General features: G+C 47.0%; 3 protein-coding genes and 1 pseudogene across 7 annotated transcripts; 2 read left to right on the top strand and 2 right to left on the bottom strand.

Annotated features, from left to right (window-relative positions):
• The first annotated feature begins 1749 nt into the window (after positions 1–1749).
• On the top strand, positions 1750–2364 carry LOC112271629. The gene has a single exon (XM_024461351.1). The coding sequence runs from the start codon at positions 1750–1752 to the stop codon at positions 2362–2364; it is 615 nt and encodes a 204-aa protein (XP_024317119.1).
• Positions 2365–2391: 27 nt separating this feature from the next.
• Positions 2392–3764, top strand: LOC112271628 (annotated as a pseudogene).
• Positions 3765–4120: 356 nt separating this feature from the next.
• Positions 4121–6256, bottom strand: LOC100840132 (GTPase activating protein 1). 2 transcript variants are annotated; one of them, XM_024462292.1, is made up of 3 exons: positions 5810–6256; positions 5572–5667; positions 4121–4615 (listed from the first exon to the last, which is right to left on the bottom strand). In XM_024462292.1, exons 1-3 carry the CDS (start codon positions 6053–6055, stop codon positions 4328–4330), a joined length of 630 nt encoding a protein of 209 aa, XP_024318060.1. In that variant the 5' UTR covers positions 6056–6256; the 3' UTR covers positions 4121–4327. The 2 variants fall into 2 exon arrangements, with proteins under 2 accessions (XP_024318060.1, XP_003572790.1); XM_003572742.4 differs by having other exon boundaries at positions 5942–6226.
• A 13364-nt stretch (positions 6257–19620) lies between these two features.
• LOC106866486 lies at positions 19621–25105 on the bottom strand. Of its 4 annotated transcripts, XR_001406857.2 has the most exons (5): positions 23585–25105; positions 21550–22969; positions 20419–20585; positions 20201–20323; positions 19621–20112 (listed from the first exon to the last, which is right to left on the bottom strand). XR_001406857.2 is itself a non-coding variant. In XM_003571177.4 (2 exons), the coding sequence occupies exons 1-2, from the start codon at positions 24957–24959 to the stop codon at positions 21630–21632; spliced, it is 2715 nt and encodes a 904-aa protein (XP_003571225.1). In that variant the 5' UTR covers positions 24960–25105; the 3' UTR covers positions 21509–21629. The 4 variants fall into 4 exon arrangements, 1 of the variants encoding a protein (XP_003571225.1); XR_002964457.1 differs by having other exon boundaries at positions 20201–20585; XR_002964458.1 differs by lacking the exons at positions 20201–20323; positions 20419–20585.
• Between the last annotated feature and the right edge of the window lie 1196 nt (positions 25106–26301).

The following is a 26301-nucleotide window of genomic DNA, read 5'->3' as shown; positions in this document are numbered from 1 at the left end:
TGAGTTCCCGGACCGCACCGTCATCATTGGTGCCAGCCTGAATGAGAAATAGGAAGGCGAGCTCACAAACTTCCTCCGTGAAAATCGAGACATCTTCGCATGGTCAAACCAAAACTTGTCGGGTGTGCCGAGGGAGTTGGCTGAGCACTCATTGCATGTCAGGCCAGACGCAAGACCGGTGAAGCAGCCCCTTCGACGCTTCGCTGATGACAGAAGGAAAATCATATCGGGAAAGATATCTCGGCTTCTAGCTGCCGGCTTTATCATGGAAGTGTTGCATCCTGACTGGTTGGCCAACCCGGTCATGGTCGAGAAGAAGAAAGATGACCCAACCGCAGCAAAAGTGTGGCGCATGTGTATCAACTACACTAGCTTGAACAAGGCATGCCCTAAAGACCATTTTCCGTTACCTTGGATCGATCAAGTGATCGAATCCACTGCCGGGTGTGAGTTGTTGTCTTTTGTAGATGTGTATTCTGGTTTCCACCAGATACCACTAAATCCTAATGATCAAATAAAGACATCATTTATCACCCTGTTCGGGGCTTATTGCTATCATACTATGCCATTTGGTTTGAGAAATGCAGGGGCTACTTACCAAAGGTGCATGCAGAAATGCTTGCACGAACAACTCGGCAAAAACGTGCAGGTATATGTCGACGGTGTCGTCATAAAAACAAAAGAGAGCATCACGCTGCTGGATGATATCCGAGAAACATTTGCAAACTTGAGAAGGTTCCGAATGAAACTAAACCCGGCCAAGTGCACGTTCGGTGTGCCGGCAGGAAAGCTACTCGGATTCCTGGTGTCAAGCCGAGCCATAGAAACAAATCATGTGAAAATTGCCGCCATTGAAAGAATGAAGTTGCCGAAATGTCTCAAAGATGTGCAAAAATTCACTGGATCCTAGCATCGTTAAGTCGCTTCGTCAGTCGGCTGGGTGAAAAGGCAATGCCCTTATACCAGCTGATGAAGAAAACTGATAAATTTGTGTGGACACAACAAGCAGTAGTTTTCCAAGAGTTGAAGAAAATGATCGCTACGGCGCCAATACTAGCCTCGCCAATGCCACATGAGCCAATCTTGTTGTATATAGCAGCAACAAACCGAGTTGTCAGTGCCGTCATAGTGGTGGAGAGAGATAAAGATGGCAAGTCGATACAGAGACCGGTATATTATCTGAGTGAGGTGTTGTCATCGTCAAAACAGAATTATCCTCATTACCAAAAGATGGCGTACGGTGTTTATATGGCGGAAAAGAAGCTGAAGCATTACTTTGATGCACACCAAATACGGGTAATATGTGAAGCGCCTATCTCGGAGATCATGAGCAATAAAGATGCAAGCGGCCGAATAGCTAAATGGGCTATTGAGTTAGCACCCTACACACTGCAGTACGATAGACGAGATGCCGTGAAGTCTCAGGCGCTGGCGGATTTCCTGGTGGATTGGGCCGAGATGGAATATGAGCCACCACCACCTGAAACCAGTTATTGGAATATGCATTTTGATGGCTCCAAATGAAAAGCGGGCTTGGCGACGGCATAGTTGTCACCTCGCCCAAGCGTGATCAGTTGAATTATGTGTTGCAAATTCATTTTGCAGCGTCCAACAACGTCGCCGAGTTTGAGGCGCTTGTTCATGGTGAAGATGGCAAAAGAGATCGGAATTCGCCGGATTCAATGCTTCGGTGATTCTGACTTGGTGGTCCAGCAAGCCTCGGGTAATTGGGATGCGTTGGATGCCAACATGGCACTATATCGTTTTCATGTGCAGAAGATCAGCGGCCACTCTGAAGGTTGTGAATTCCATCACATACCACGGGCGAAGAACGAGGTTGCCGACACTTTGTCCAAGCTAGGTTCAATGCGGCAGGCCATCCCTGCCAGCATCGCGTTGGAACATCTGCGTAAGCCGTCACCAGAATCGGAGTCGATATTCGTTCCGGCAAACTCGGAAGCTAACGTCACTCCAATGGATATAGACAGTGGCAGTGGTTCCGGCAACCCGGGGACTGAGCGCCCTAACTCGGTTGAAGCAATGTCGATTGAACCAATGGAGGTAGACGAGCCAGTTTTCATGACTCACCTTGTGCCGACTTGGGCACAACCAATAATGTCGTACCTCAAAGATGGAAGTCTGCCGGAAGAGGAAGTGTCGGCAAGGCAAATTCAGAGAAGAGTAAAGGCATACACCATTATTAACGGCGAGCTATACAAGAGAAGTGTCACTAACGTTTTACAGCGTTGCGTCGAGCGAGAGGAGGGACAAGAAATCCTCCGGGATATTCACCAAGAGGAGTGTGGCCATCATGCATCCTCAAGAACGTTAGTGGCCAAGGCATTTTGGCACGGGTTCTACTGACCGAGTACCTTACAAGAGGCGGAAGATATGGTCAGAAAGTGCAACGGTTGCCAGAAGTATGCCAGCAAAATTCATATGCCGGCATCCGAACTCAAGGTCATCCCAATCACTTGGCCATTTGCTGTTTGGTGTTTGGATATGGTGGGGCCCTTCAAGCGGGTACGAGGAGGCATGACGCATATCTTGGTCATGGTGGACAAGTTCACCAAATGGATTGAAGTGAAGCCAATACGTAAGTGTGACGGCAAGATGGCGGTATCATTTTTAAAGGATATCATCTTAAGATACAGCTACCCGTACAGCATCATCACGGACAATGGAACAAACTTCGCAGAGGGAGCTTTTGCGCGGAGAAGAAAATCCGGCTTGATGTTCCCTCAGTAGCACATCCTCAGTCGAACGGGCAAGTTGAGAGGGCAAACGGCATGGTATTAGCCAGCATAAAGCCTCGTCTAATTGAGCCACTGGAACGCACTCCGGGATGCTTGCTAGATGAGCTCCTGGCTGTGCCGTGGAGTCTCAGGACGACCCCAAATCGTTCCATGGGCTATACGCCATTCTTCCTCGTATACGGGCCGGAGGCTGTATTACCAGCCGATATGCAGCATGACTCTCCGCGAATAACCATGTATATGGAAGCCGAGGTAAAGGAAGCCCGAAAAAATGATGTCGACCTGCTCGAAAAGGCACGGGAATTGGCTTTATCCCGGTCAGCCATTTATCAACATCACCTTAGGCGTTATCACAACCGGAAGGTAAATCCGCGGGTGTTTCGGGAAGGAGATCTCGTGCTCCGGCCTGTGCAGCGTACAACCGGCATACATAAATTGTCACCTCCATGGGAAGGACTCTTCATTGTGAGCAAAGATGTGGGTGAAAAGTCTTAGGTGATAAAAAATTGAATTGTATAAGGTGCCACCAAAATGAATCGTTTGTCAGGTTGCATGATGTGCATGATGTGGATGGTGATGTGAACACCTTGGATGTGTAGTTTGCAAACACTAAATGTACCTTAGTGGGGATGTGAATGCATGTTGAGGTGGATGATGATGTGGACATCTTGCATGTCAAGTTTGCAAATATTTAATGAAAATAGTGGTGATCAACTTTATAGATTATATAGATTTGTCACATGACTACATTAGTTGAGGTGGCAAAATGCATTTCTTTTTTCCAGGAGCGCCAATGCATTTCTTTTTTCTATTCCCACGAAACATCTGCAATATACCTTCGCATCTTTTCAGACGCCTAGGCACAAAAGCACTTTGGCAATCACCAATCAGACACAATCTCATTTAGGAGCACTTGTATTCCATTGGCAAGAACTTTGGAAGCTATCTTGTACAGAACATTACACATACTGATATGGCCGAAATCTCAGCTTTGACATCTTTTGGATTATGTAGTTGAAAGCTCTTATATAGTTGGAAGTTCTTTATTCATATGGTTAAAAGCTGAGATTCATGCCGTGATTTTTTTTTCTCAATATTCAGAAAGTGGGTATTGAATGGGTTGAGACCTGTGAATCATTTGTCTGAAAGTTAGATTGGAACGGGGATATCTGAATCTTCTGACGAATTAGACCACCTCGACGGTTAAGCTTGACAGGATGTTTAAATCTGAGACGTTACTTCTGTATACGCAGAAGTCGTGTATGTGTTTCAAGTCAGGATTGTTGGCGAAACCAAAATCTCTTCTTTGATCTGCCTGACGAGTGACGCCGACTGACTAACATCGGCAACGAAAATTCAGAAAGGAAGACAGATCAGCCAGCGATTTGGAGCATTAGCATTAGCTCTGCGGCGTGCTGCAGGACGCCCTGAATGCAACAAGCAGGGGAATTAGTTCTGGGACTTCAGAAAATTCTACTACACGGTCATATCTTACATCGATGTCGTCCTAACTTTAACTGCTTCCACTTGAGAAAACTCTGCAAACAACGGCCAGTGCAGGCTGCAGAGCTTTATACACCCTTGGAACCAGGGATGTCGATCCACTCAAGCTGGAGCTCGATCTCCCCGCACTCCACATTCCTCAGCCTCAGAACCATGTCCTGCTTCACCGCACCCTCCGAGATGCGTATCGCGCTCTCCTCGGCGAGGCAGTTCTGCCTGTTGGGCACCAGCTTCTTCACGACGGTGTTCTCCGGGACGCCCTGGAGCTTCATCTTCACAACCTCCACCAGCGGCTGGATGTCCAACTCTGCGTTGCCCATCGCGTCGTCGATGAAAGTGTCCTTGTCAAACACATCCTGAAGACCGAGATGTGCAGAAAAATGTTTCAGATTTCTCTCTTTCAGTGTAAAATGATTAAACGAAATTGTATGGCGTAATTTCATCATGTGGTACACTAGTAATTATCCTGAAGAACAGAAAATTTGTTGATGAAGTCATCCAGTCTGTTTATAGTTGGTTAAAGATAGATAATACTGCGTGACCAACGGTACAGGAGACGAACTTCAATCACGCATCTGTTTCTGACCACTGAGGCGAACCAGACCATCCAGCAGCATTGAATGAAGAGATGAATACGTCTGCTGATCTCATTTCTTAGTGGAAGTGTGGAACCATGCGAACATGCTATTTTGATGTTAGCTTCAGCTTTGCACTGTTATTCGACATTTCAGATTGAGAGATTTTCAGTACCTTTGCACTGTTATTCGACATTTCAGTACCTTTGCACTTAACTTTACGCCAAAAACAAGAGCATTCGGTTGCTCGTCTTTACTCGTCAGCTCCAAATTACTCAGGAACTCGCTAAGTGATCGTGCCTTGCTGTGTACTACTACAGTTTACTATATTGTTTTATTTTTAATCTAACAAATATTTTTCTTTTTATTGGACCCTAAATTTTGGAAATCTGGTGCTAATTATGTACACATAAGGAAATGTGCTAATTGTATTAGACTCGGGTACTAATGTTAGGAGATCAAATTTCCAACTAAAAAAGGAGATCAAATTAGATTTGAGGGGGGTCCTACACGCACCAATAACGCCAACAACTGAAAATCAATCAAGAGATAGTAAAGATTATACCTTGCCGTAAAATCAACGGGAGAAAAATGTATTGTGTTCAATTAACCAATTCAGGGAATAGTCTCAAATCAGTCCGATGTAAACTTTTTGCGCATGGTTACGAGGCATGCCTGGTTATACACAAAGTAATTTTCGATGAGCAGGATAACAAGAAAGGGAAAGGAGCAAGTACCAGTCTAATCGGAACCTCAGGATCTTCAATTGACAGGGTCAACTCATCGTTCCATTCCGGGTTGGTAGTCTTCTTTATAACTCTCGTCTTAAGCTTCTGTCGAACGTTAAAAACATCCCATTCAGAAAATAAAACGGGGTGTAAATTGGTAGAGCGCATCTAAGAGAGAGGAGACGAACTGAGGGAGGACTCTAAAACGAAAGAACTGGTGGCGATAATTCTTTCCAAAATACCCAACCTCTTTCCACCAAAGAAAGTAAAATCCAGAAAATCGACAGACTAGACGGATCAGCGCCGCAGTTGCATCTGGACAGCGAACCAAGAACTGAGAGGAAGAAGAAGAAGAAGAAGTGCGAAACCGGAAATTAACCTGCTTGCCCATGCGGATGACGACATAGGGGTCGCTGGAGCAGAGGTCGCGGATGGCCAGGTTCACGCCCCTGAGCACCCGCACCTTCACAAGCCCAACCAGATGGCCCAACATGGCGCCCCTCTCCCTCCTGCTCTTCCCCTCCGCCTCGCTCGCTCGCAGTGGATGGATGGATGGATTGCGAGATGAGGAATAGAGTAATGGCGACCGGTGGCAGCGGGCAACTTCCTTCCCCTGCTCGGCTGGTCCTGCTAAATACTCCCCCGAGTGCCCCCCGCTGCCTGCTACGAGACAAGAGGACCAGCACCCTGGCCTGCAACGCGTGGAATGTGCTCTGCGTTCCGCCGAGGGAAGCGTTTCTTTTCGGATGGGTTGGCCCGCGGAATGTTTATTTCTCGTTTTTTTTGCATCACCTCTCTCTCTATGTTTATTTAGTAATTATAGTACACGAATGGCGTTAATGTATTTGCAAAAAATTCCTTATTTGCCAAGGTTCCAGACGGGCTATCTACTGTATTTCGGATGAGATTTGAAAGAGGAGCGTCAAAGCCTACTAGGATTAGCCCTAAGCTCTTTCCTTGCTTAAGGTTTAAGCAAGGAAAGTTGTAGTAGTAAATTGGTATACAATGAAAGACAAAAATCGAACTTTCCGTCATCGGCTAAAAATACGTGCTCCCCTCATTTCACCCTTGCCCACGGATCCAGATAAACACTGCTACGGAGATAACCAGACGTCTCTCCTCCACAGGAAACAAAAGAGTTTATTGCTGGTCAGTCTGCGATTGATGTCCTCATCACAAAGTCTAAAAAAATAAGTCCACGCTACCTGCTGGCTAGGTGATGGTAGCAGTCTAGCAGGAGATCCAAACGTTTTTTTGTTTCCGTGACGTACGCTTGACCCGGTCACAGCATGTGTGTGGAATGGATGCCCCAACGGGAGGAAGGGACCCTCCTGACTCCGGGCCCACACGGATGATGCACGTACGGAGTAGAAGACGGGCCGGCCGGCCGGCCGGCCACCTTGAGAAGGGCCAGGAACTGAGCTGACTGTTTCCAAAATTTTAACCTTTTCTCCCCATGTTCTGGCCTGGTCTGTACAGCATTATCCCTGTGTCCAGGAGCGGTTCGCAGAGAGTTGTGGCAGTGGAGCAGGACAGTGACGCCAGCACCTACACACTCATCGGAAGCTGCCTGTAGGGCAACACGTCGTTTCGTTCAAATTGAACTAAAACAGACAGTGACAAAAAATTTAGGATCGAGGAGTACGTATTATCTTCTTCTTTTTCGGTAATACTATTGTCCGACCATCCATTATGAACAGCTGTGGCTAATCAATCACTGATGGGCGCATTCTTTTACCAAAGGGTTACGGCGACGGAGGGTAAAGCAACAAATCATGAGGCGTTTTTGCTACAAATGGGGCAAATTTACAGCTGCCGTGTGTGCAACGGAACCTTGCCTATCTTAACAAATAACTTAAGAGGCGTTATTCAATACCAACCCCGCCCCTCCTCCCCCCACCAAAGTCATCGGGCAGGGTGGAGCGACTTGAGTCTAGCCCGCCGGAAGCTCTTATTCAAACCCTGTATAACCACATAGTCACATATGTATTCGTGTACGGCGCCCCACTAACCTGCCCGCGTTTGAAAAAAGAAAAAGAAAATAGAAATGGCTCGAACCATGCCACGAGTCACGCTTGCGATAGACGACGACAACGGCGTCATCCTTCTCACGGGGGGAACTGGACCCTGAGGCGAGGACAGACGGCGAAGACGTCACCACACCTGCCGGGACATTTTCCGACGCGGTCACGCCTTCCTTCTCCTCCACTGGATCTGTCACGACGACGGCTTCCTTCTTCTCCACTGGGTCTGGCACGAAAATGTTGGGGAACGCGGTATGCTACGCTAGCCAAAATAAAAAAAATTCTACCGCTTCCGCCCGGATCAATGCTATAGATAATGGATCACGAGATTACCACTAAACGCGCAGACCCGTAGCGGAAGTAGAGTCGATGTAGCGCGTCGATGCCGAGTAGTCGAACAGCCTGCTCCTCCTCGCCGATCCCACGAACAGTTCGTCCAAGCGCCGCAGGTACAGCGCCTCCGAGGTATCCACACGTACAGTGAGGAACTCCGTGCGGCGGACTGCTAGATCCGATCGCAAGGCCTTGGGCGTGGAGGTGTGACGGCCGAGTCTAACTCGCGACTGGACTGTTGTAACCCTAATCTGGTATGCCTCCTCCACTTATATAGACCTCCCTGGTAGGCTTCAACACTTGAGGCCCGTTAGGAGTCTAAGCCCGATACGAGTTGGATCCGATCCAATTCGGTCCCATCCCCTTAAGCGTGCGACCCTACAGGTTCACGGTCAAACGGACACGACTACGAGCTCGGACTGCGGGTCCGAGTAACACCTTACTCGTCCACTGGCACCGACTCAAGTCGATAGTTGGTAGCGGCGCCTAGCAGCACGTGCCAACTCCCGAGTAACCACAAGGTATATTGACGAACCATACAATGTGTCATATGCAATATTTCTTTTGCCTCACGATATGTGTGTCGAACTCAAGACGAGTGCTTGTCATCCTTGTGGACAGCTCGACTCTCTTCTCGTTCCTGTGATACAGATTCCTGAACGGGTTAACACTTAACCCAAGTCGCATGGCCATGCTTTCCGAATCTGATCACTCGAGGGGGCCCAGAGATATCTCTCCGAACAGGAGGGGCAAATCCCATTTTGATCAACCATGACTCGCAGCATGCTTCTCAACAAACCCGAAAGCTACCTTTATAACCACCCAGTTACGGAGTAGCGTTTGGCAACCCCTAAGTAGGCCGATTCACATTCCAAGCTCATGCGATGACCTCAGATCTAGGACTGGCATATACATCGTACTTGAGACTAACAAATGACAATCATCTCGTTGTGTCTCAGTGCGGGTCTGTCCGACTCAACAATCTCATTGTCGAGTCCATGCTATCAGTCGGCAACACCTTACCCTATGACTTGTGAAACATAGTCATCATACTGATTCACATTGCTAGTCTAGGTTATGTGTCCGCATAACCTCAATGACCAGGGACCATTAGAACAACATCATAGAATACATAGTCTCACAAACAAATCACGTATTTATTGATACATATCAGTGATGATGTTCAAGGACAATAACAATAACTCATGAATACATAGGAAATAACACCATCACATGATTGCCTCTAGGGCATATCTCCAACAGAAAACGGCTTCCTTCTCCTCCACGCGTTCGCTTCATCGCCGTAGGTGGTTATGCGGGCGGGATGGGTTCTTTTTCGCTAGATAGAGGGAGAAAGTTGTGAGCGTGGCGCAGTCGATGCGGACGACGCGGGTTTTATTATTCCATAACGGGTGTACGCCGTGCGAGTACGTCTACACGTCGACGCCTACGAATACCGATACATACAACCTCCTTGCGGCCTGTATAGGCTTTCGAGAGCCATAGGCTGGGTTGCTACGGCCGCGATATTTACAAAACTGCCCTAGCGGCCGAAGGGGTTTTCACGCGCCCAAGGGGAGGGGGGTGGTTTGTGGGGGGCTATAGAATCAGAAGTGATAACTCAACAGAACCAACATGTCTAAAGAGGAAATATGACATATATACCTCATCAACCCCATGCAACAAAATCTTTCCTAAAGTATTACTGTACTCACAATCTTCAGTGGAACACACGGCTAAATGACAGGCCACCACACTGCCGGTGATTCATGTCTGTCATCCACTTTGTATGGTTTCCATGTATCCCCTGCACCAATCGTGTTTACATATGTGCATTCTTTTTACAAGCTCTTGGACAATACACTATACTCCACAAGGTAATCAATAAAAGAAGCGTTGAGGAGAAATTTGATGTCACGGAATAAGCGTCCAAGATGGGCATGCATGATCATGAGCATTTGATTTGATCGTATGCTTGAGCACAAGGCTGTATACAGCAAACATAAAATGTACGCCTGATTCCCAATCTGATCGGTAAGGCCTATAAACCTATAGCCTAATTAATGGAGAGCCATCGCCTTGGTGTGAACTGTGAAGTGCATCAGCGATTCAGCAGCATATCTTTCTTTACTTACCCAGCTGCAGCGAACAGAAGGTCCCGGCCTGAAATGGAGTGAAACGGTGGTTGCTGCCACCTCATTTTCCAACGAGCCTAGAGTTGTCCACATCGGGAGCTAAACAACGCCGAAACTAAAGTCACTAAGCCGCCTCATTTAACAATGACTATACTATACAAGGGAGTGAGACATGAAGCAGTTGATTGATAGGCCGGCAATTAAATGAAGAAGCTATAAGCTGTTTCTTTCAGGACGCTTTCGTGGCGTCAAGACGGGAAAGGAAGGGCGTTTATGCACCAGACAACTTGACAACTTGCTGAGAGCGACGATCGATGGACTTGTCTGGATTCGAGAGGAACATACCACGGGGCCGGCCGCTATGGGCCTATGGCGCTATGACAGCGACTCGTAAGCTCGTAGCACCGAAGCAAAGGACTGACCTGCGAAACCCCGAACTTTCTAGATCATGTCGTTTCAGTGCTACCTCACGCCAGATTTCAATCATCAACCATGCCAGCTCAACTCCGGCCGGCATAAGCAAAATGTAGTTCATTTCTATAGAATAAAACACCGTAGCCTGCACACGTTATTCCAAAATAGCATGTATATTAATTCGTCCCATATTAATTAGCGTGGCAAGAACGTATTTGGAATGCATGCATGGGCTGAAAGCATTTACTATCATTATAGGAAAATCATTCTTTGCCGGCGGCCTGGGCCTTTGCCGGAGGCTTTTTTCGAGCCGCCGGCAAAGAAGGCTTTGCCGACGGCAAAAAAGAAGAGGCTTCCGGCAAAGAAAAGGCCTACGGCAAAGAATAAAAAAGGGCCTCCAGCAAAGAAGGCGTCCCACCTGGACTTAACCGGCGCCTAACGGAGAGAAAACGGACAGGATTCTTTGCCGGAGGCCAGCCGCCGGCAAAGAGTTTTCAAAACAAAATTTCTTTTGTATCCCTTTCCTCTCTTGTTTCAAATTATGATGTAAACCACCACTTTTTGAGTTGAAACTTTTACTGTACTTTTATTTGACAGTAATGATCACTAATATGAATTAAAGTCACCATATTTTGTGTAAAAATAATTAGTTATCATTTTCTAGAGTTGTTTAATAGCAAAAATAAAATAATACTAAACATTTGTCAAAAAAGAACAAATTTTGGTATGGTGTCGTTTTATGGGTAGATACACTTGGGATAAAAATTATGGATCCATACACAATTAAAATAGCACATGCTTCACAAAATGCAACATCTTCATATAAGTTCCCGAACTTAGCACTCAAACGTCCGATTTGAATTCCGAACCAAGTTTTGCAATAAAGTTTTCACGTTTTGAGTTGATTTTTTACTATGGTTTCATTTAGTGTTAATGATGAATAATGTGAATTAAAACCACCAACGTTTATGTAAAGATAATTATTTATTATTTTTTAGATCCGTTTCATAGAAAAAAATCAATAATACTAAAATTTTGTAAAAAATTAGAAATTTTTGTCATGGAGTCATATTATGAGTACATAAGGTTGGGATAAAAATTTCAAAGCAAGAACCGATATAAAGATGGGTCAAAACTTATCAAACATGTGCACACAAAAAAAATTGTCTTTGCCGGAGGCTAGCCGCCGGCAAAGGCAAAACTATCTTTGCCGTAGGCCTGGCCGTCGGCAAAAGAAGTTGCCATGTCATGGATCTGGGTGAACACCCCACGGATCGGTGACTTGGCCTAGTCTGGTCCGCACATCTTACTTTTTTTCCTATTCCTTATCCCTTCCTCTCTCTGCCTTATCTCTTCGTCTCTCTCTCTTCTCCAGACGGGCTGCAGCGGCGGTCTCTTGGCCTAATCTGGTCCGCGCGCGGTCTCTCTCTCTCTCTCTCTCTCTCTCTTGCAGCAGCGGCGGGCGACGGCAGGCGGCGTAGCGGCGAGCTTCTCTATCTCTCTCTCTCTCTCTCCTGCGAGCTTCGGGCTACGGGCGGCGTGCACTGTGGGCAGCGGCGAGCAGCACGGCGATGAACAAGGCCGCGCGCAAGGCAAGCAGCTGCAGCCACGGGCAGCGGGGAATTTGGGACCCAGTGATGTTTTTTAATTATTATTTTCGATTTTCTTTGCCGGAGGCTAGCTTTCGGCAAAGCCCTCTGCCACGTGGCCTTCCGTCTACCTCTGCATGGACTGTTTGTTACTTTTCTTTGTCGGAAGCTCTTTTTTTTGCCTTCGGCAAAGCCTTTGCCGAAGGTGACGAGAAAAAGCCTCCGGCAAAGATGCCTTTGCCGGCTAGACTCCATACCGACGCCCTTTGCCGGCGGCCCCGAAGAAAAACCGCCGGCAAAGCCTTTGCCGTGGGCATCAGTGTCTTTGCCAGAGGTTCCAGGCCGTCGGCAAAATCTGTTTTCCCCGTAGTGTATTAATTGCTGGTTACCATCACAAAGATCATCGAGTTGGAAAACTATCCATGCATGTGTAGCTTTCATACTATTAACTACTTAGTCGTAGTAGTAGATGATATTTCCAACTTTACATTGAAATTTTTTTTGTTCTATTTCGAGAAAGAGTAGTATCATTAAGCATCAACAAGGTGGCAACTCTGCACATTTGGCGAAGCAACGGAGACGGACCTATCGTGCAGTCGTTCCGCATTTTTGACGTGTGGTGTGGTCAAGCTTGGCCACACGCGCCAACGGAGAACAACAGCCAATTAACAGCCGTTCGAGGTAAAATGAAGAAAGATGTGCGAGAAAGCAGCTGCACGCACGGGGAGCCGGGTGGTGAGCGCAAATGTCTGCCAAATGGAACCGGGGCCGGGGGCGTACGTGACGTATTTGGTATATAGCGTAAGAGCATAGGCCATCAGCAACAGTCCTACTCAGCAGGTACTAACAAAGTCATATGTAAGGAAATACTCCTGTATGATGTGGCAGAGAAACTAAAAGGAGAGAAGTTGTACCCGTTAGCTCTGCCAGAAACAGATACCTCACGCGTACCAAGGCAAGTGCCGGCCCAAAATGCTATTGGAAGTGTGCTGTTCCTAAAAATACTCATACTCATGGGGCCAACTGAAACTTTGTGATCAATAGTGCATGCCTGACACTAGCACGTATGCCTATACGTGTTCCATCCGTCCATCCCACCATGATCTAAGCCATATGGCCACAACACAGATGGCTAGAAATATTAAGTTCATTGTAAATCATCATAAATCAACTATGCATGCAAGAATTAAATATTCTTGGTAAGAAACTAACTGTTGGAGACGTAGTTACTTCGGCTGAGCTTATCCTTTCTCCCTCGCCAGAGTATCGGCCGCAGTGGCTCCTTGTTGAAGATAATCTTACCGAAGACCGATCCGAATTAGGTATTCGGTTTTGAGTCAAAAAATAGTCCGATTAGATACCGAATACCGGACCTGTCCGAAAAAAGAAATTCAGGAAACCGAAACGAGCTCGTATATCTACGGCTCGGAGAAGCATTTTGGACTGTTTTGGTTTCAAATCTCAAACGCGCCACCACCTTTCCCCACCGCGCGCACCGCACCGCTGCCGCAATGAGGCCGACCGACTCCTTTAGCCATCGCCACGGCGGCCGTACCGCTTCCCCGCGCGGGCAGAAGCGGCCAGGAGGAAGGGGAAGTTTGAGGCCGACCTCGTGAAGGCGATTCGCCGCTCCCACACCGACAAGTAGGCTCGCCGGCGGTGACGGGTAGTAGTATTTGAGCTATATGTATGTTTGTTTTAAGTAAAACTCGGATGAATCTATATGTATGTTTGTTTCGGTTTATCTTTGTATGAACGCACGAATTACAATTTCAAATAGTTGGGATTGAGATCGGTAACTGATCTGCGCAAAACTTTGTGGAACTGAAAACTGAAATTCAGTTCAACTGATCTGGGCCAGTTCGGATCGACCGGGTTCGGTAACTGCTAGAGATGCTCTAACAGTGAGCGTGAGGATCAGGTGATGGGCCGATCAGGTGGCGTGTCTGAGCAATTTGGCCAGCGATGACTGCGTCATGGGTAATGGCCTCTACTGTATGTATCATGTATGCCTCTCTAAGTATAAAGGAATGAATTACGGCTTCATCGTATTAGCCGCCATGGTCCAAATTCTCCGGCGCTGTTTTTGTTCAACTTTGATGAGTTTACTAAGCTTGGAGATTGTGTTCAACGATGTCAAGTTTGGAAATCCTTTGCACGCATAGAAATATAGTTTCTCGGAAGTTCTGTTTAAAATTTGTACTTCCTCCGACTCATAATAAGTGTATCAGATTAGTAGAAATTTGTACTAAGTTAGTACCAAATGAGAGACATTTATTACGGATTAGACGGAGTAATTAATAGTCATAGATACTCAATCCCCGATGGGCAGCTAGTCCCCGATGGTTCTTGGGCAGCGACATGATGGTCTTGGTAGTGGCACGACGGCAGCAACGGAGGTGGGCATCTCTGTGGCTTAGTGGGCGGCAATATATATCTTCCTAGCAAGGGGCTGGGTGCGACTAAGGTGGAGCCCCCTACGGGCCACGGCTCAGTGCCCATATGGCGTGTCCTGGCTCTTCCAGATGGCGCATTTACAAGATATCTACGACTTATATTTCCTATTTCCTATAAGTCGAACTAGGCTTCCTTCTTCGGTATGCCAGCTTCCTTGGCCGAGTGAAGGAGGTGGCCGGGTTGCGAATTTAGTTGGCTTTCGGGTTCAGTCGGCTCTCAGCTATCCGGCCAGGAAAGTCAAGCCTTGCGACGGTTTCGTCGTCGAGATTGCAGCCTGCCACAAGGGTGTAGCCATCGAGGTCCAGAACACTTAAAGTGGCCCAAAATGCGGCGGTATGGGACGGCATACGACCATAGTATAGCTTCAATGCAAGCTCTTGGAGACTGCTGAAAGCACGGGACGTGAACAAATCGTCCAGGGGGCATCTCACCAAAGCACCTGGACCACAGAGGCGGCGGACATGGCCCTGGCCGGAGTGAGCTTCAAGTATTTCTAATAGGACATCTCCGAGGTTGCCCCGATTGGCGGTGCACAGATGGCGACAGTCGAGGTTAAGCGGTGCCTTACGCCAGAGGTGGCGCCACCATTTTGCGAGGATGCTGGTGCGGCCGCCTGCCTTGGTGGGGAGGAGATAGATGATCTCACCGAGGATATCGTCTGGGATTGTACTAATGAGGTCGACCCCGCCGCCGTCCTCGCCCACTCCGGTCGTCAGCACCGCCTCCGAAGCTTCTCCATTCGTGTCGACTCCCGCTAACCTCCTCCTCTTCTTGGGATGACGACGACGACGAGCACCTGCCCACATCTCCTTGAATCGCCGGCTGTTTGGTCAATGAGGAGCAGGGTTTGGTGATAGGAGGAAGAGAGCTCTACGAGGAATGGCCGGCCGCCGCCGGCGGGTTGTGCTTGTGTATGTGCACAGCACACGTGAGGCAGGAATTGCTTGCACTGGCTTGCTTCTCCGGATACAACTCCCCCTTTTGTTTTTACCAGAGTTACCACAGGCCCACAACAAAACTACTGGGTCACGAGACTTCTCCAGGAAGGCATCCATCACATTATGGTGGAGTGGAGGTCGTACATGAAAAAAGATTCCATGGTCCAGTTGTTGAGACTTGTTCTCCATGAACCGAAGCAAAGAATTTAACAATGCAAAGAGAAGTGGAGAGAGGGAGATGGGCAGCGCAGCTAGTACAACTTGATAAATATCTATGGCAGTTGATTTGTCTTATTGTTTTATTATACAGTAGTATATATATTTGGTGGGTCCTATCTTTATTTTGCATCGGGTCATGCATGCGCATACGTTTTGGAGCAAATCTTCCGAACCAAAAACTTTTTTAGTTTGGTCCCTCCATTTTTACGTGTACCGATTCATAGCGGGGAGTAACATAAAGTAGAAACATGTACTATAAGATTCATAACAAGTGTCTGGAGTTAAAACAAAGTTATACAAGGTCTGAGACACTAGCTTATTATGAATTGGAGGGGGTATATAATTACCACAAATCTCTTTTGAAAAGTTATACTAAGTCATTCTATCTTGAAAAGTGTAATGTGATGGTATTGGGAAGGGACGAGTGTATAAAGTCTCGACGGAAAGGGATATTGCGAATGTGAGGAATAGTTAGATCATCAGAGGCACGTTTATAGATATCGAGGAGTCCACTAGAAGAGAAGTAGTTAGTCTCGGACGAAGCTTAATAAGAGGCACGGTTGCCTGTAATGATTGTTGATGCCCTTTGCATGACGTCCCATGTTCGGACAATCGGGTCCGACCGATTGTCAAGTCCAATTGCTGACTTGGCGGGCCGTTCTTTTTTTTCATAAAACCCCTCTTCCTCCACCCTCTTAATTTCCCCTATCGGACCCACACCCCTGTTGGTGCACGGGAGCTGGAGCTGGCCAGGCGCAAGACCGTGCTCACGGATCAGGCAATGCAAATTAGCTCGAGGGGCGACGTTACTGATTGATTGATCTTGGTCCTCTAGTCGTCGCATAGTGGAGTTGTCATGGACCTCGTGTTCGGTGTGTCCTCGGGTTAGCTTTGCGTGGCGGCGCTTCCTCCCAAGGAGAAAGAGGAGCCAGAAAGCGGTACCAACTATATAGCTCGCTGCCTTGGCGCCTTTGACCGACCTCGTCATAGTTCGCTGGCCGGACAGCATCTGATCGGATATAGGAATAATATATATGTATATATAGATATAGATATAGATATAGATATATAGATGGTCTATGTACGCATAACGAGTTGAACGTGCGGTGTCGCACTTGTCGGGAGGGGACAATAATTAATGAGATCAACAACTTCTCGAACAACTGCCTCAAGAAGAAGCTCTTGCAGTGAGGCATCGATCGGGCCGGCCTACCACATGCACAAGCCAATCACAGCCATGCCGACGTGACCAGGCCAATGCATCGCCAGGCCCACTGACGTGGATGAGGACAAAGACGAAGTAGCCTACTGCACCTGGTGTCCTGACAATGTCGCCTAACTATCTCAGAAACATCAGCAGACAACGGTCGTGTAATTCGACCCGTTCCCGACATGGCGATCATAAACTTTCGCTAGCCTCGCCCCGACATTGGTTAACGACGCATACAGGCCAGGTTGCCTTCGCACGCATCTGGGTTCACCGCGCCACGCGCCCACGACAATAACGTGCTTGACGGTACCTGCAGGACTATATATGTGTTGGAGAACCGAGCCAACGACTACGTACGGGGAGAGAGATATTATGTAGGATGTGGCGTGTTTAATTCACATATATTTGATCGCTAGCGTTAGTGATATAGCTAGACGAAGGATTACAGAAATGCTCAGGTATAAGTTAAAAGAGAAGTTAGATCGGTGGGCCGGGTTAAATGAAATTTGTTTGGTGCTTCAAATTGGAGTTGTACGTTCAATTGATCGATGATCATGGTATCTCCAGTATATAGCTTGTCTCAATATATGGTACACCATGATGTCCTGAGGGCAAAATGAGTCTCTGAATGCATCAGCGATCCATGGTGTCCACGATCTATGTCCACTAGAAATGAGAGTGGACGTAGGCGCGATAGTAAGACGCGTGTCCACGAACCACGATTGACGTAAGAGAAGAGCTAGTGTAGGCATGCACCGAGTGTAGAACCATTTAACCATCCCATTCGACCCCGACTCAACCGGGAAGGGAAGACCGGAGGAGTACGTTTTTCCCGGTACACGGATGCAACAGGGTACACGGCCAAGGAGTACAAAGGTTCAAGTCTGCTTATCCAAAAATATATACCACTCTCTACAGAGGACGGAACCACCTGTGTAGCAGCTAGCAGCTATATCAGTAGCTGTGCCCGCCCATCGTACCAAGGCACAGTACGAGTACTCGCACACGCCAATGTGTAGCAGCTAGCAGTAGCTGTGCGCGCTCTCTCCAACACGCATTTTAATAGGCTATAGACACCGACCGATCGAGAACCAGAGGAACCCTCTATCACGCGGAAAGAGCAAATGATGACTGAAAAGAACCACACAGAAGCGTGCAGTACACGATCGTATCAATAGAGACCAGAGTTTTGAGCATCGCCAAATTTATTTTTAAGGTATACTTTGGATGCCATCCAAACACAGCCAGCACGTTGAGGTTGGAAAAATTACTACGTATCTTGCAAGAAAGTGAGAAATGGACGTGTGGTTCAACCATCCAAGCAAGCTGCTAGCGAGATGACCATTCCATTCCATTCTTCGCTCGTGTATAGGCATCGTGGCATGCATGATGGGCATATATACCACCGTTGACCATTCCATTCGCAGATGCAAGAGGATGCACGGCCAAGGAGTACAGGATTCAAAGTACTCTCATCATGCATCGAAAATACAGTAGACCACAAGGACGGAACCACGGTACGTGTAGTACGTCGCAGCTAGCCCGCTTGTAGTAGCCGTGCCGTCTAGCTATCAAGGCACGGTGGACTAGTGTGCGCAGGGACACCTCGAAAGAGAGACAAGACGGTGTGCAGTGTGCACTCGATGGCCCAACTGAGCCATCTTTCACGATCATATCAAGACAGCAGTGTGCATGTAAGCCAGCAGGGAGACTGACCGTACGACAGAAAAAGACCCGTTGCCATGCAAAAATTTAACAGAGCAGTTGTGCGGTCGAGTCAAACTGAGCCATCCAATGAACAAGTACTCCCTCCGTTTTCTTATGTAGGGCATTAATTTTTTCGCATGAATATTAACCCAGCCTTACGCCACCCACAAGCCAGCGAGGGTTTTTGCACCGAGCACAACTACCTCCCGTGCATGCAGACCTGGACACATCAGACAAGTCCCAACTCCCACGGGAGAATCTCCCCTGTGCATGCATGCAACCACCAAAAGAGTGCATGCGACCACCAAAAGAACCTGCTCCACTGATTTTCCTCTACGCATGCACTGCTGGCCGCCGGTTTTCTCCCCGCGTGGAACGGTGACATGATGCGTTAATGGAAGGAGAGAGGAGCCGGGGCTGACGTGTGGGTCCCGTAGCCTGCTGTCCCACATGTCAGCCAGGCAAAGTCGTATGCTGTACTTCACCGAAGCTACGTCCGGAGCCAGGGGTCTCGAGGAGAGAGAGGTGCAAACGCGACAGCCAGGGGCCCAGAGCACGCGCAGCGTTAATTGAAGGAGAGAGGGCCAGGCTTGGGGGGTCTCGGGGGTCTCGACTCTCGAGGAAATGCTCAGGCTGCATATCCTGAGCCGCAGGCGAGGCTAGCGTCGGGATTCGTCACCAACTAAACACTATTCTGGCTGCACACAAGGAAGCCTCAGGACAGGCGCATGCATGCTTGCTGCTGTGGAAAAGAACCAGACAGGCGAGGCTACCGGCCGTCAGAGTAGTAGACTCTGGTCTGGAAAAGAGCATCTGGATTCGTGCTAAGTCCAACACGACCTTTTTCAAGACTAGTAGTGCTACTATTTGTCTGTGGTAGGACAGTCTTTCTATGGCACTGCTGGCTTGGCTCTATCCGCACGGCAAAAGACAATACACTGTACATTTCAGGGTAGTCAATAGAATATCAGCCTTCCTGCCCACCTAGTTCCTCCTTTTTGTGTGTATGTGTGTGTGAGAGAGAGCGCAATGTAAACAGACAACGAAATAAAAACTTGGCCGAATTGTTAAGACAAAGTTGGTTCCCTGCTCCTTGAAAGGAGGTTTTCAAATCCCTAGGTTCCATGTTCATACAAACGACTAAAGTACTACGGACAACATAACAAAATTAAGGTTCCACAAAACACGTACAGACCGAGATATATAGGCTGGGAAGTACAAAAATCTTCACCAGGGAATCAGGGATATTGCACGAATGGATCAGTGATTGATTCCGAACCACTCCCATGCATGATCAGATGGAAATGAACTTGGGCCCATGAGGCCCTTGTCTCCAGGCGAATCATGGCACGTTTTTTCTCCAAGAACTCCACAGTGTCATCAACTGTAGCAGTGCACTGGTCAATACAAAGAATGAGACAAAGTCAATGTCCGACTTTCTTCCCCGGTACTCTTCTACTAAAAGAGATGTGCCAGCATTCCGAAGATTACGGCGCCATGATATTTTTGCCCACGTGGACTGCCCTGAAATATTAATGGAAAAGGAAACACTTAGAGCAAGTATACCAAAAGAAGAGATAAAAACAATGAACTACAAATTCATAAGCATCACCCGCAAGTAAACGTGCAGATTCTCCAAGCACGGAAAGCGTCTTATCAACTCAATAAATGTATCATTCAAATTACTAGTAGCAGTCATCATGAGATACAAAGTCTTGAGTGTGCGCGGCAGTTCCTTTGTGAAGCATGAGAGACATAACGTGCATTAGACCAAGAATATGTGTAATTTACAAGAGTCGGAAACTGAGAAGCTCGAAAGTTGCAATATACCTTAACACAGCATGCGGAACGTAAGAAAAGCCGGGCCCACATGTAGGTACAGCCAAAGGACTCCAGTTTAGGCGCCAAGATTATCGATACAGTCATATCCATGGACGACGAATTTAGATGACACAAAATTCAAGGGAAGGGGCGCTCTCAATGACTAATTGCCGTATCTGTAACATCCCAAAGATTTAAACTTTGCATATGCATTGCACTCATGAGTATCATGCCACTATTGCATTTTGAACCCATTTAAAATCTTGTTTTTGAATTCCAAAAGCCTTTGAAAGGAGTTTCCTTTATTTGAATCTTGCCTTTTCCATCCATTTGAGGATTGGTTTTCAAACCAATATGGTTTATCAATAAAAGGGTCTAATGAATTTATTATGCCAGCCCATACTCTAGTATTTAATTTAGAGTTAGAAAACTATTTTAATTAATTAGTTATAAAGCCGCAAAGTCATTTATAGGACAAATGTATTTTTATATATTTTATTTTGAGGGAATTATTGCCCCAAAAGTTGAATCATATTTAAATATGATTTTACAATTTTTCTGGTTATTTGGTTTGATTTGGAGTTCAAAATCAAAATCTATAAAAGAAATAAGAAAAAGGAAAAAAAAAGAAAAAAAAGGAAAAAACGGACCGGCCCGGCCGACTGGGCCGAACCGTCCCGAGTCACCCGACGCGCCCGAACCACACGCGGCCCCGCCCAGCTGCCTGCGCGCCCAAGCCCGCCCACGCGCACGCACACCAAGCCGCTGACAGACGGGCCCCACCTGTCAGACCCTTCGTCCCCGAAGGAAGGCCGCTGCGAATCCCGCCCGCGCGCCATCCTCGCCGATCCACCATCCCTGTGCCCTAGAACCAACTACGTGTGGCCTAGATAACCCAAGCCGGTGAATGTACAGGTAGATTTGCTTTTCCGCATATATGTGGCAAACTAAGTTTACTATCGAGGTATCAAAAAGCATGTATTGTAGCAACTGTCTTGATATGACTATTCAATCGAGTATCATCAGAATACTGACCATATGAAAATAAACAGAGTTGGGTGGAAGGCTCTGGCCCCAATAACTGATGATGGCAAATGGATTGAGCAGAAAAAGAAACGATACCCATTGCTGTTTCCTTACCTTGTGTTTCTTTTTTACAGGCAATCTAGTAGGAGAGTTGCAGTCCTATTGCCCCGAACAGGCTTTGGGCAAACCTGGCTTCAAGAGCGACACGTTATCTTTAGGTACCAGCGCCTGAGCAACCCCTTCTTCTCGTCTTTGGTTTCCATGGCAAGGAGGTCCTTGAATGACTTTTTTGTCTGAGCCCGTACCATTTCCTTGTAGGCCATCCCATTGTTTAAGTAGCTCGCTATGGCGACGACATTTGTGTTCTGTGCCACTTGTGCTTCATCAGAAGCAGGATCTGTACTGGTAGTGTTTTCATTTTGCTCGCTATTTTCTGCATCCTCTGTGTCCGTGACTTGTGTAGTGGTTGCATTTTCAACAGAACTAGGATCTGCTGCGGTTTCTTCACTATGCTTGTCTTCAGCATTGCCTATGCCACCAACGGTACTGATACAGGAAGTAGGTTCCATAGCCTGCTCCTCATTGTGTTTATCAACACTATACGTGGTGTGTGCCACATTGGTCTCATGTGAAGTAGGGTCTGCACTTGTTTTTCCATCCTTCCTCTCCTCAACAGTCTCAGTAGAGTTAATCAAACTAAACTTGTCTACTAAGGGACCTGTCCTGGCCTCTTCATACATCTTCCCTTCAACATTATCCGAGCCACGTACAACAATATTCTCATGAGAACCAAGGCCCTCGGTCACTTCTCCATTATCCAGCCTTTCCTCATTAATACTGCCTGTAACAATTTCTTCATCAGGCATTTTGTCCTCAACATCATCTGTGACAGTTCCTGCATTAGTCTCAATAGGAGCATTATTTTCTCCAGTAGCTTGTAGGCTGCATGCCCCTTCTATCTCATGGTTTATTTTCACATCAACCTCATCCTGCTTCTTTTCTTCAGCCATCGCTATAACACTTGTAACATTGCTCTCTTTAGAGGCCACATTCACTTCGAATTCTTGGGTACTATTCACTCTTTGCCCTGCACCTATCTTGCCAGAACTGTTCCCTGCAATACTTTCTTCATTCTGCTCATTTTCCTCAGGAATATCAGTACTGGAAATCACATTGGCGTCATGAGGAATGGTATCTACAATGACCTCTTTGTTCAGCTCCTTTTCTTCAAAGTTGCCTGTGATATGCATCTCATTTCTCTGATGCGAAGTAAGTCCTGTATCACATTTTTCATTCTGGCTCTTCTCGTCAATATCATTTGTAGTACCAACCATGTTGATTTCATGTGTCTTGGTGGAAGGACTCAGTTCTACTAGGTCAACTATAGATGGCACAGCAGTACCACTAGTCACATTTTTCAGCTTGACCCTGTCATCCATGCCAGATGAACAAACACACTCGGTGGCAACATCAGATATGACTTTGTCACCAACAGTAGGTCCAAATGCACTAGATATTTCTTGGAGACTTTCATCTGCATAATGTGCATCGAATTTCAGTTCATAAACAATGACTATACAATGCAGAGTTACTAAAAGGTATGGTTAAAATATTTCCAGGTGGCAATTTTTTGTATGTGTTGAACTGTAGACATGGGAATGGAGGTGCCTTTAAGTGAAATAATAGAAAGTTTGGGCCATAGAAAGGCATTTCAAAGACAAACAGTGCTGCATTCAGCTGGCAACTCGTTCAATACCATTTCCTGAGTGCACACACTCTACCAGTTAATTGTTAAAGGCAACACCATGCATTTTATAAAGCATCAAACAGAACATGTGCCGTAGCTCTACTCACAACAGTTTTTTTGTTCGCTAGAAGACCAATCAATCATTTCCAAACACTTTATAAACCAGCAAACAAAACTAGAGACGTTACCCTAGCTCTGCTTACAACAGTTTTGTTGCTCACCAGAAGAACAATTGCTGCACCAAATGTAATTCATTTCAACAAATTTCAGGTTTAATTAGCTAACTATGGTTATTTGCCTTGACTCGTAGGACCTAAGAATATTTGGTATTTTAAACTATGTCATAAACATAATTGACAACCAGAGCACTCATCATGGCAAGGAATAGTACTGCACAAGTACCTGTAGTCTTGAGATATTTGGAGATCTCGGTGGCAATGTAGCTACGCATGAAGCAGGTGTTCCTTTTGATGTCAAGCTTGGCCACTCCTCGCAGCTCCTTCTTCCTCACGTCAACAGCAGCCACTAACCCCATCAGACCCCTCCTGGCAGCCTTGCACGACAGGTAAACAACATCATCGTCGATGCTGAAGGCGGGATAACCCATATGCAGGGATCCCAGCGACAAGGTTGCCTGTTTGGCCTCCTTATGACCACCGCTGCTGCTCATAAGCTCTTGCAGCAGCTCACAATGCCTTGGGTCGCTGATATGGAATTCCTGCGACTCAGCGTTGCATTCGGTGTGCCAGTCGTCCCATGAAGTGACCGGGATAGGCATGCTCCATGTAGTGGCCTTCCACCGACCAGGGACCACATACGGCATCAGCAGAGGTAGGCATTCTTTGTGGTGCACCCATTCAAGATACGTGGCAGGATCAGGGGAGGATGTGGTGGTCACCACTCTTGGTGGAACTATTTCCATCTCGACGTACTTGATAGAGTCCTTGTGTTGGCTGACAGTGATGTCCCGAACAAAGCGCTCACCGTCACGGAGAAACCTTCTCCAATTGCCCTTGGCCGGCAGTGGTAGCGGTATGTCACGCAGCTTGGGACTCTCCTCGAGAACATCGCAAAGGAGGATGCCACGCCAGAGATCAACCCAACCAACTGTGCCGTTTGCACCTCCTAGTGTGATCACCTTGGTTGTCACGTGGTACAAGAGCCTCTTGGCTGTGTCTGGGATCGGGCACACGCTGTCCCTCAGCGGTTTCTTCACAGAAACTGGCTGGACTGTCCAACTCCCTGTCTCGCCGCCAGGTTTGGAGCGGTATAGGTGCAGCCTGAAAGAAGGTTGGCTCTTGAGGGCGGCAACGACATACTGATTGCCGCCGTCGGCAGTTACTGGGCCGCAGCTAAGTATGGCGATTTCTTGGTCTCTGAACCAATAGGGCTGCGGATTCGGGAGCAGATCTAGTTTCGGGTCCTGATGGTGCGCCCTGTAGACGAAGTAGTCGTTGAACTGAAAGTAATTCCTGCCCAGAGGGTCAATGGGGACTCGGAGGACGATGAGATCGTCGGTGGTGGCGACAGCCTGGGGCGCCATGTCCAGATCGTCCGGTGGTAGCTGCAGATCAGGACAGTGGACGGAGATGTGGGAGAGGGCAGGCGGGGGCACGATGCAGAAGGTCACCTCAATGGTATGGCCGGTGCTCGTCTTAGATCTGGCGGTGGAAGCGTTCTTGCCGGCGCCGACATAGGCTTGGACGTCGAGCAGGACGCTGCAGGCGTCCTCTCGGCCTCTGCCTTCGGGGCTCGCGGCGGCGGCGCCGGAGGCCATGGCGTTGGATCGATCCCCCAAGATCAAATCGAAGAAGGAGCTGAGCTCCGTGAGGGATTTCTTGAAGCGGCGATTACCGATTGGATAGGAATTAGGGTTCTCTCACAGTCTCACCGACGGTGCCTCACGGGATTTTTTCGCTCGACGCGCCGCGTCTGGGTGTATGGCATGCTGGCCCATCAGATGTTTGCTACTCTCCACTGTCCACGATGAGAAATTATCGCTGCTAGTTTTCCTTGATCGGACGCGTGGCATCCATCCGGAACATGTCACACGGCATCAAACAAAAGTGCGACAGTCGTAATGCGGTTGTGGTAAACTTTTCTGCTTCATCCGTACGATTTTTTTTTTAAGTTTGTCAAAAATAATTTGCATGTATCTAAACATAATTTAATGTATATATACATACAAATTTGATTAAAATTAAGACATATTTTGTTGGACGAAAAAAGTATATAATTTTTCTTTTTCTCTACCACTCGTAATGCACTAGTGGTAAACTTTTCTATAGCCACACCACCAGATCTCCCTCACAGTCAAGTGTTCTCCACGCATCAAAGAAAGTGCACCCAAAAATCAACACGCACAAAATCAACGATCAAATCTACTGTACAATATGGTGATGTGTGCAGGCTATAAGGAGAAGCGGGTTGTTAGCTAAAAGCCGACTGCGATACGTGCTCCTAGGCTTCCTGTGAGAGTGAGATGTGGGCCATGTATTAATAAAGTAATCCATCCTTATAACTACCTATTATACATGTTAGTTATTGTATTGGCTATAGATGACATGGCATGAGTTAATAGCCAGCAGCTGGGTGTATTATTAATCTTACTCTAAGAGCATCTCTAAGAGTTCCCTAAATCCCTTCTTAATCCTTAGTTTTTAGCAAGACGTCGACATATTAGAGCCGTTGAATTAAGATCTGATGCTCATTTTTACGTGCTCGTTTGGTTAAGATCCGACGGCCAAACATGTCGACTGATCTCGAGTTAAAAAAACAGGCAACTTCTCAATAGCAAAATTGTTTCTTTATTCCTTTCAATACTTTTTTAGGAGATGTAAAACTTCATATTTTTAGGATTGGGTGCTCTTGAAGATGCTCTAACCTCCTTCTCTTAGAGCAACTCTAGCAGATACCTTAAAAGACACGAATCCAAAAAAATAACCGATACTATAAGGCTTCGGTAGAAGGCCTAGAACATATCCCTATAATAGGTCATAGCCGAAAATTCTTTTTGGGGATCCAATCTCATGAGGCGAAAATCCAAATATACTCGGGATAGAGTTCGGGCCTTTTCGGAGATCCGATCTCTCATAAAAACGGTTGGCGAGCTAAAATTT

Source organism: Brachypodium distachyon, chromosome 3 (genome assembly GCF_000005505.3).
Source record: "Brachypodium distachyon strain Bd21 chromosome 3, Brachypodium_distachyon_v3.0, whole genome shotgun sequence".
NCBI classification, from domain to species: domain Eukaryota; kingdom Viridiplantae; phylum Streptophyta; class Magnoliopsida; order Poales; family Poaceae; genus Brachypodium; species Brachypodium distachyon.
Note: the sequence above shows the minus strand (reverse complement) of the source record. Positions and strands in the feature narration are given on the sequence as shown.

Excerpts from the sequence above, each read along its gene's own strand:
- LOC112271629 (XM_024461351.1), top strand. The coding sequence starts at position 1,750 with ATGGCACTATATCGTTTTCATGTGCAGAAGATCAGCGGCCACTCTGAA.
- LOC100840132 (XM_024462292.1), bottom strand. The coding sequence starts at position 6,055 with ATGTTGGGCCATCTGGTTGGGCTTGTGAAGGTGCGGGTGCTCAGGGGC. Across the intron at positions 5,668-5,809 it reads ACTTTCTTTGGTGGAAAGAG|AAGCTTAAGACGAGAGTTAT; the intron begins GTTGGGTATTTT and ends AACGTTCGACAG. Across the intron at positions 4,616-5,571 it reads CTGAGGTTCCGATTAGACTG|GATGTGTTTGACAAGGACAC; the intron begins GTACTTGCTCCT and ends CTCGGTCTTCAG.
- LOC106866486 (XM_003571177.4), bottom strand. The coding sequence starts at position 24,959 with ATGGCCTCCGGCGCCGCCGCCGCGAGCCCCGAAGGCAGAGGCCGAGAG. Across the intron at positions 22,970-23,584 it reads CAAATATCTCAAGACTACAG|ATGAAAGTCTCCAAGAAATA; the intron begins GTACTTGTGCAG and ends CACATTATGCAG.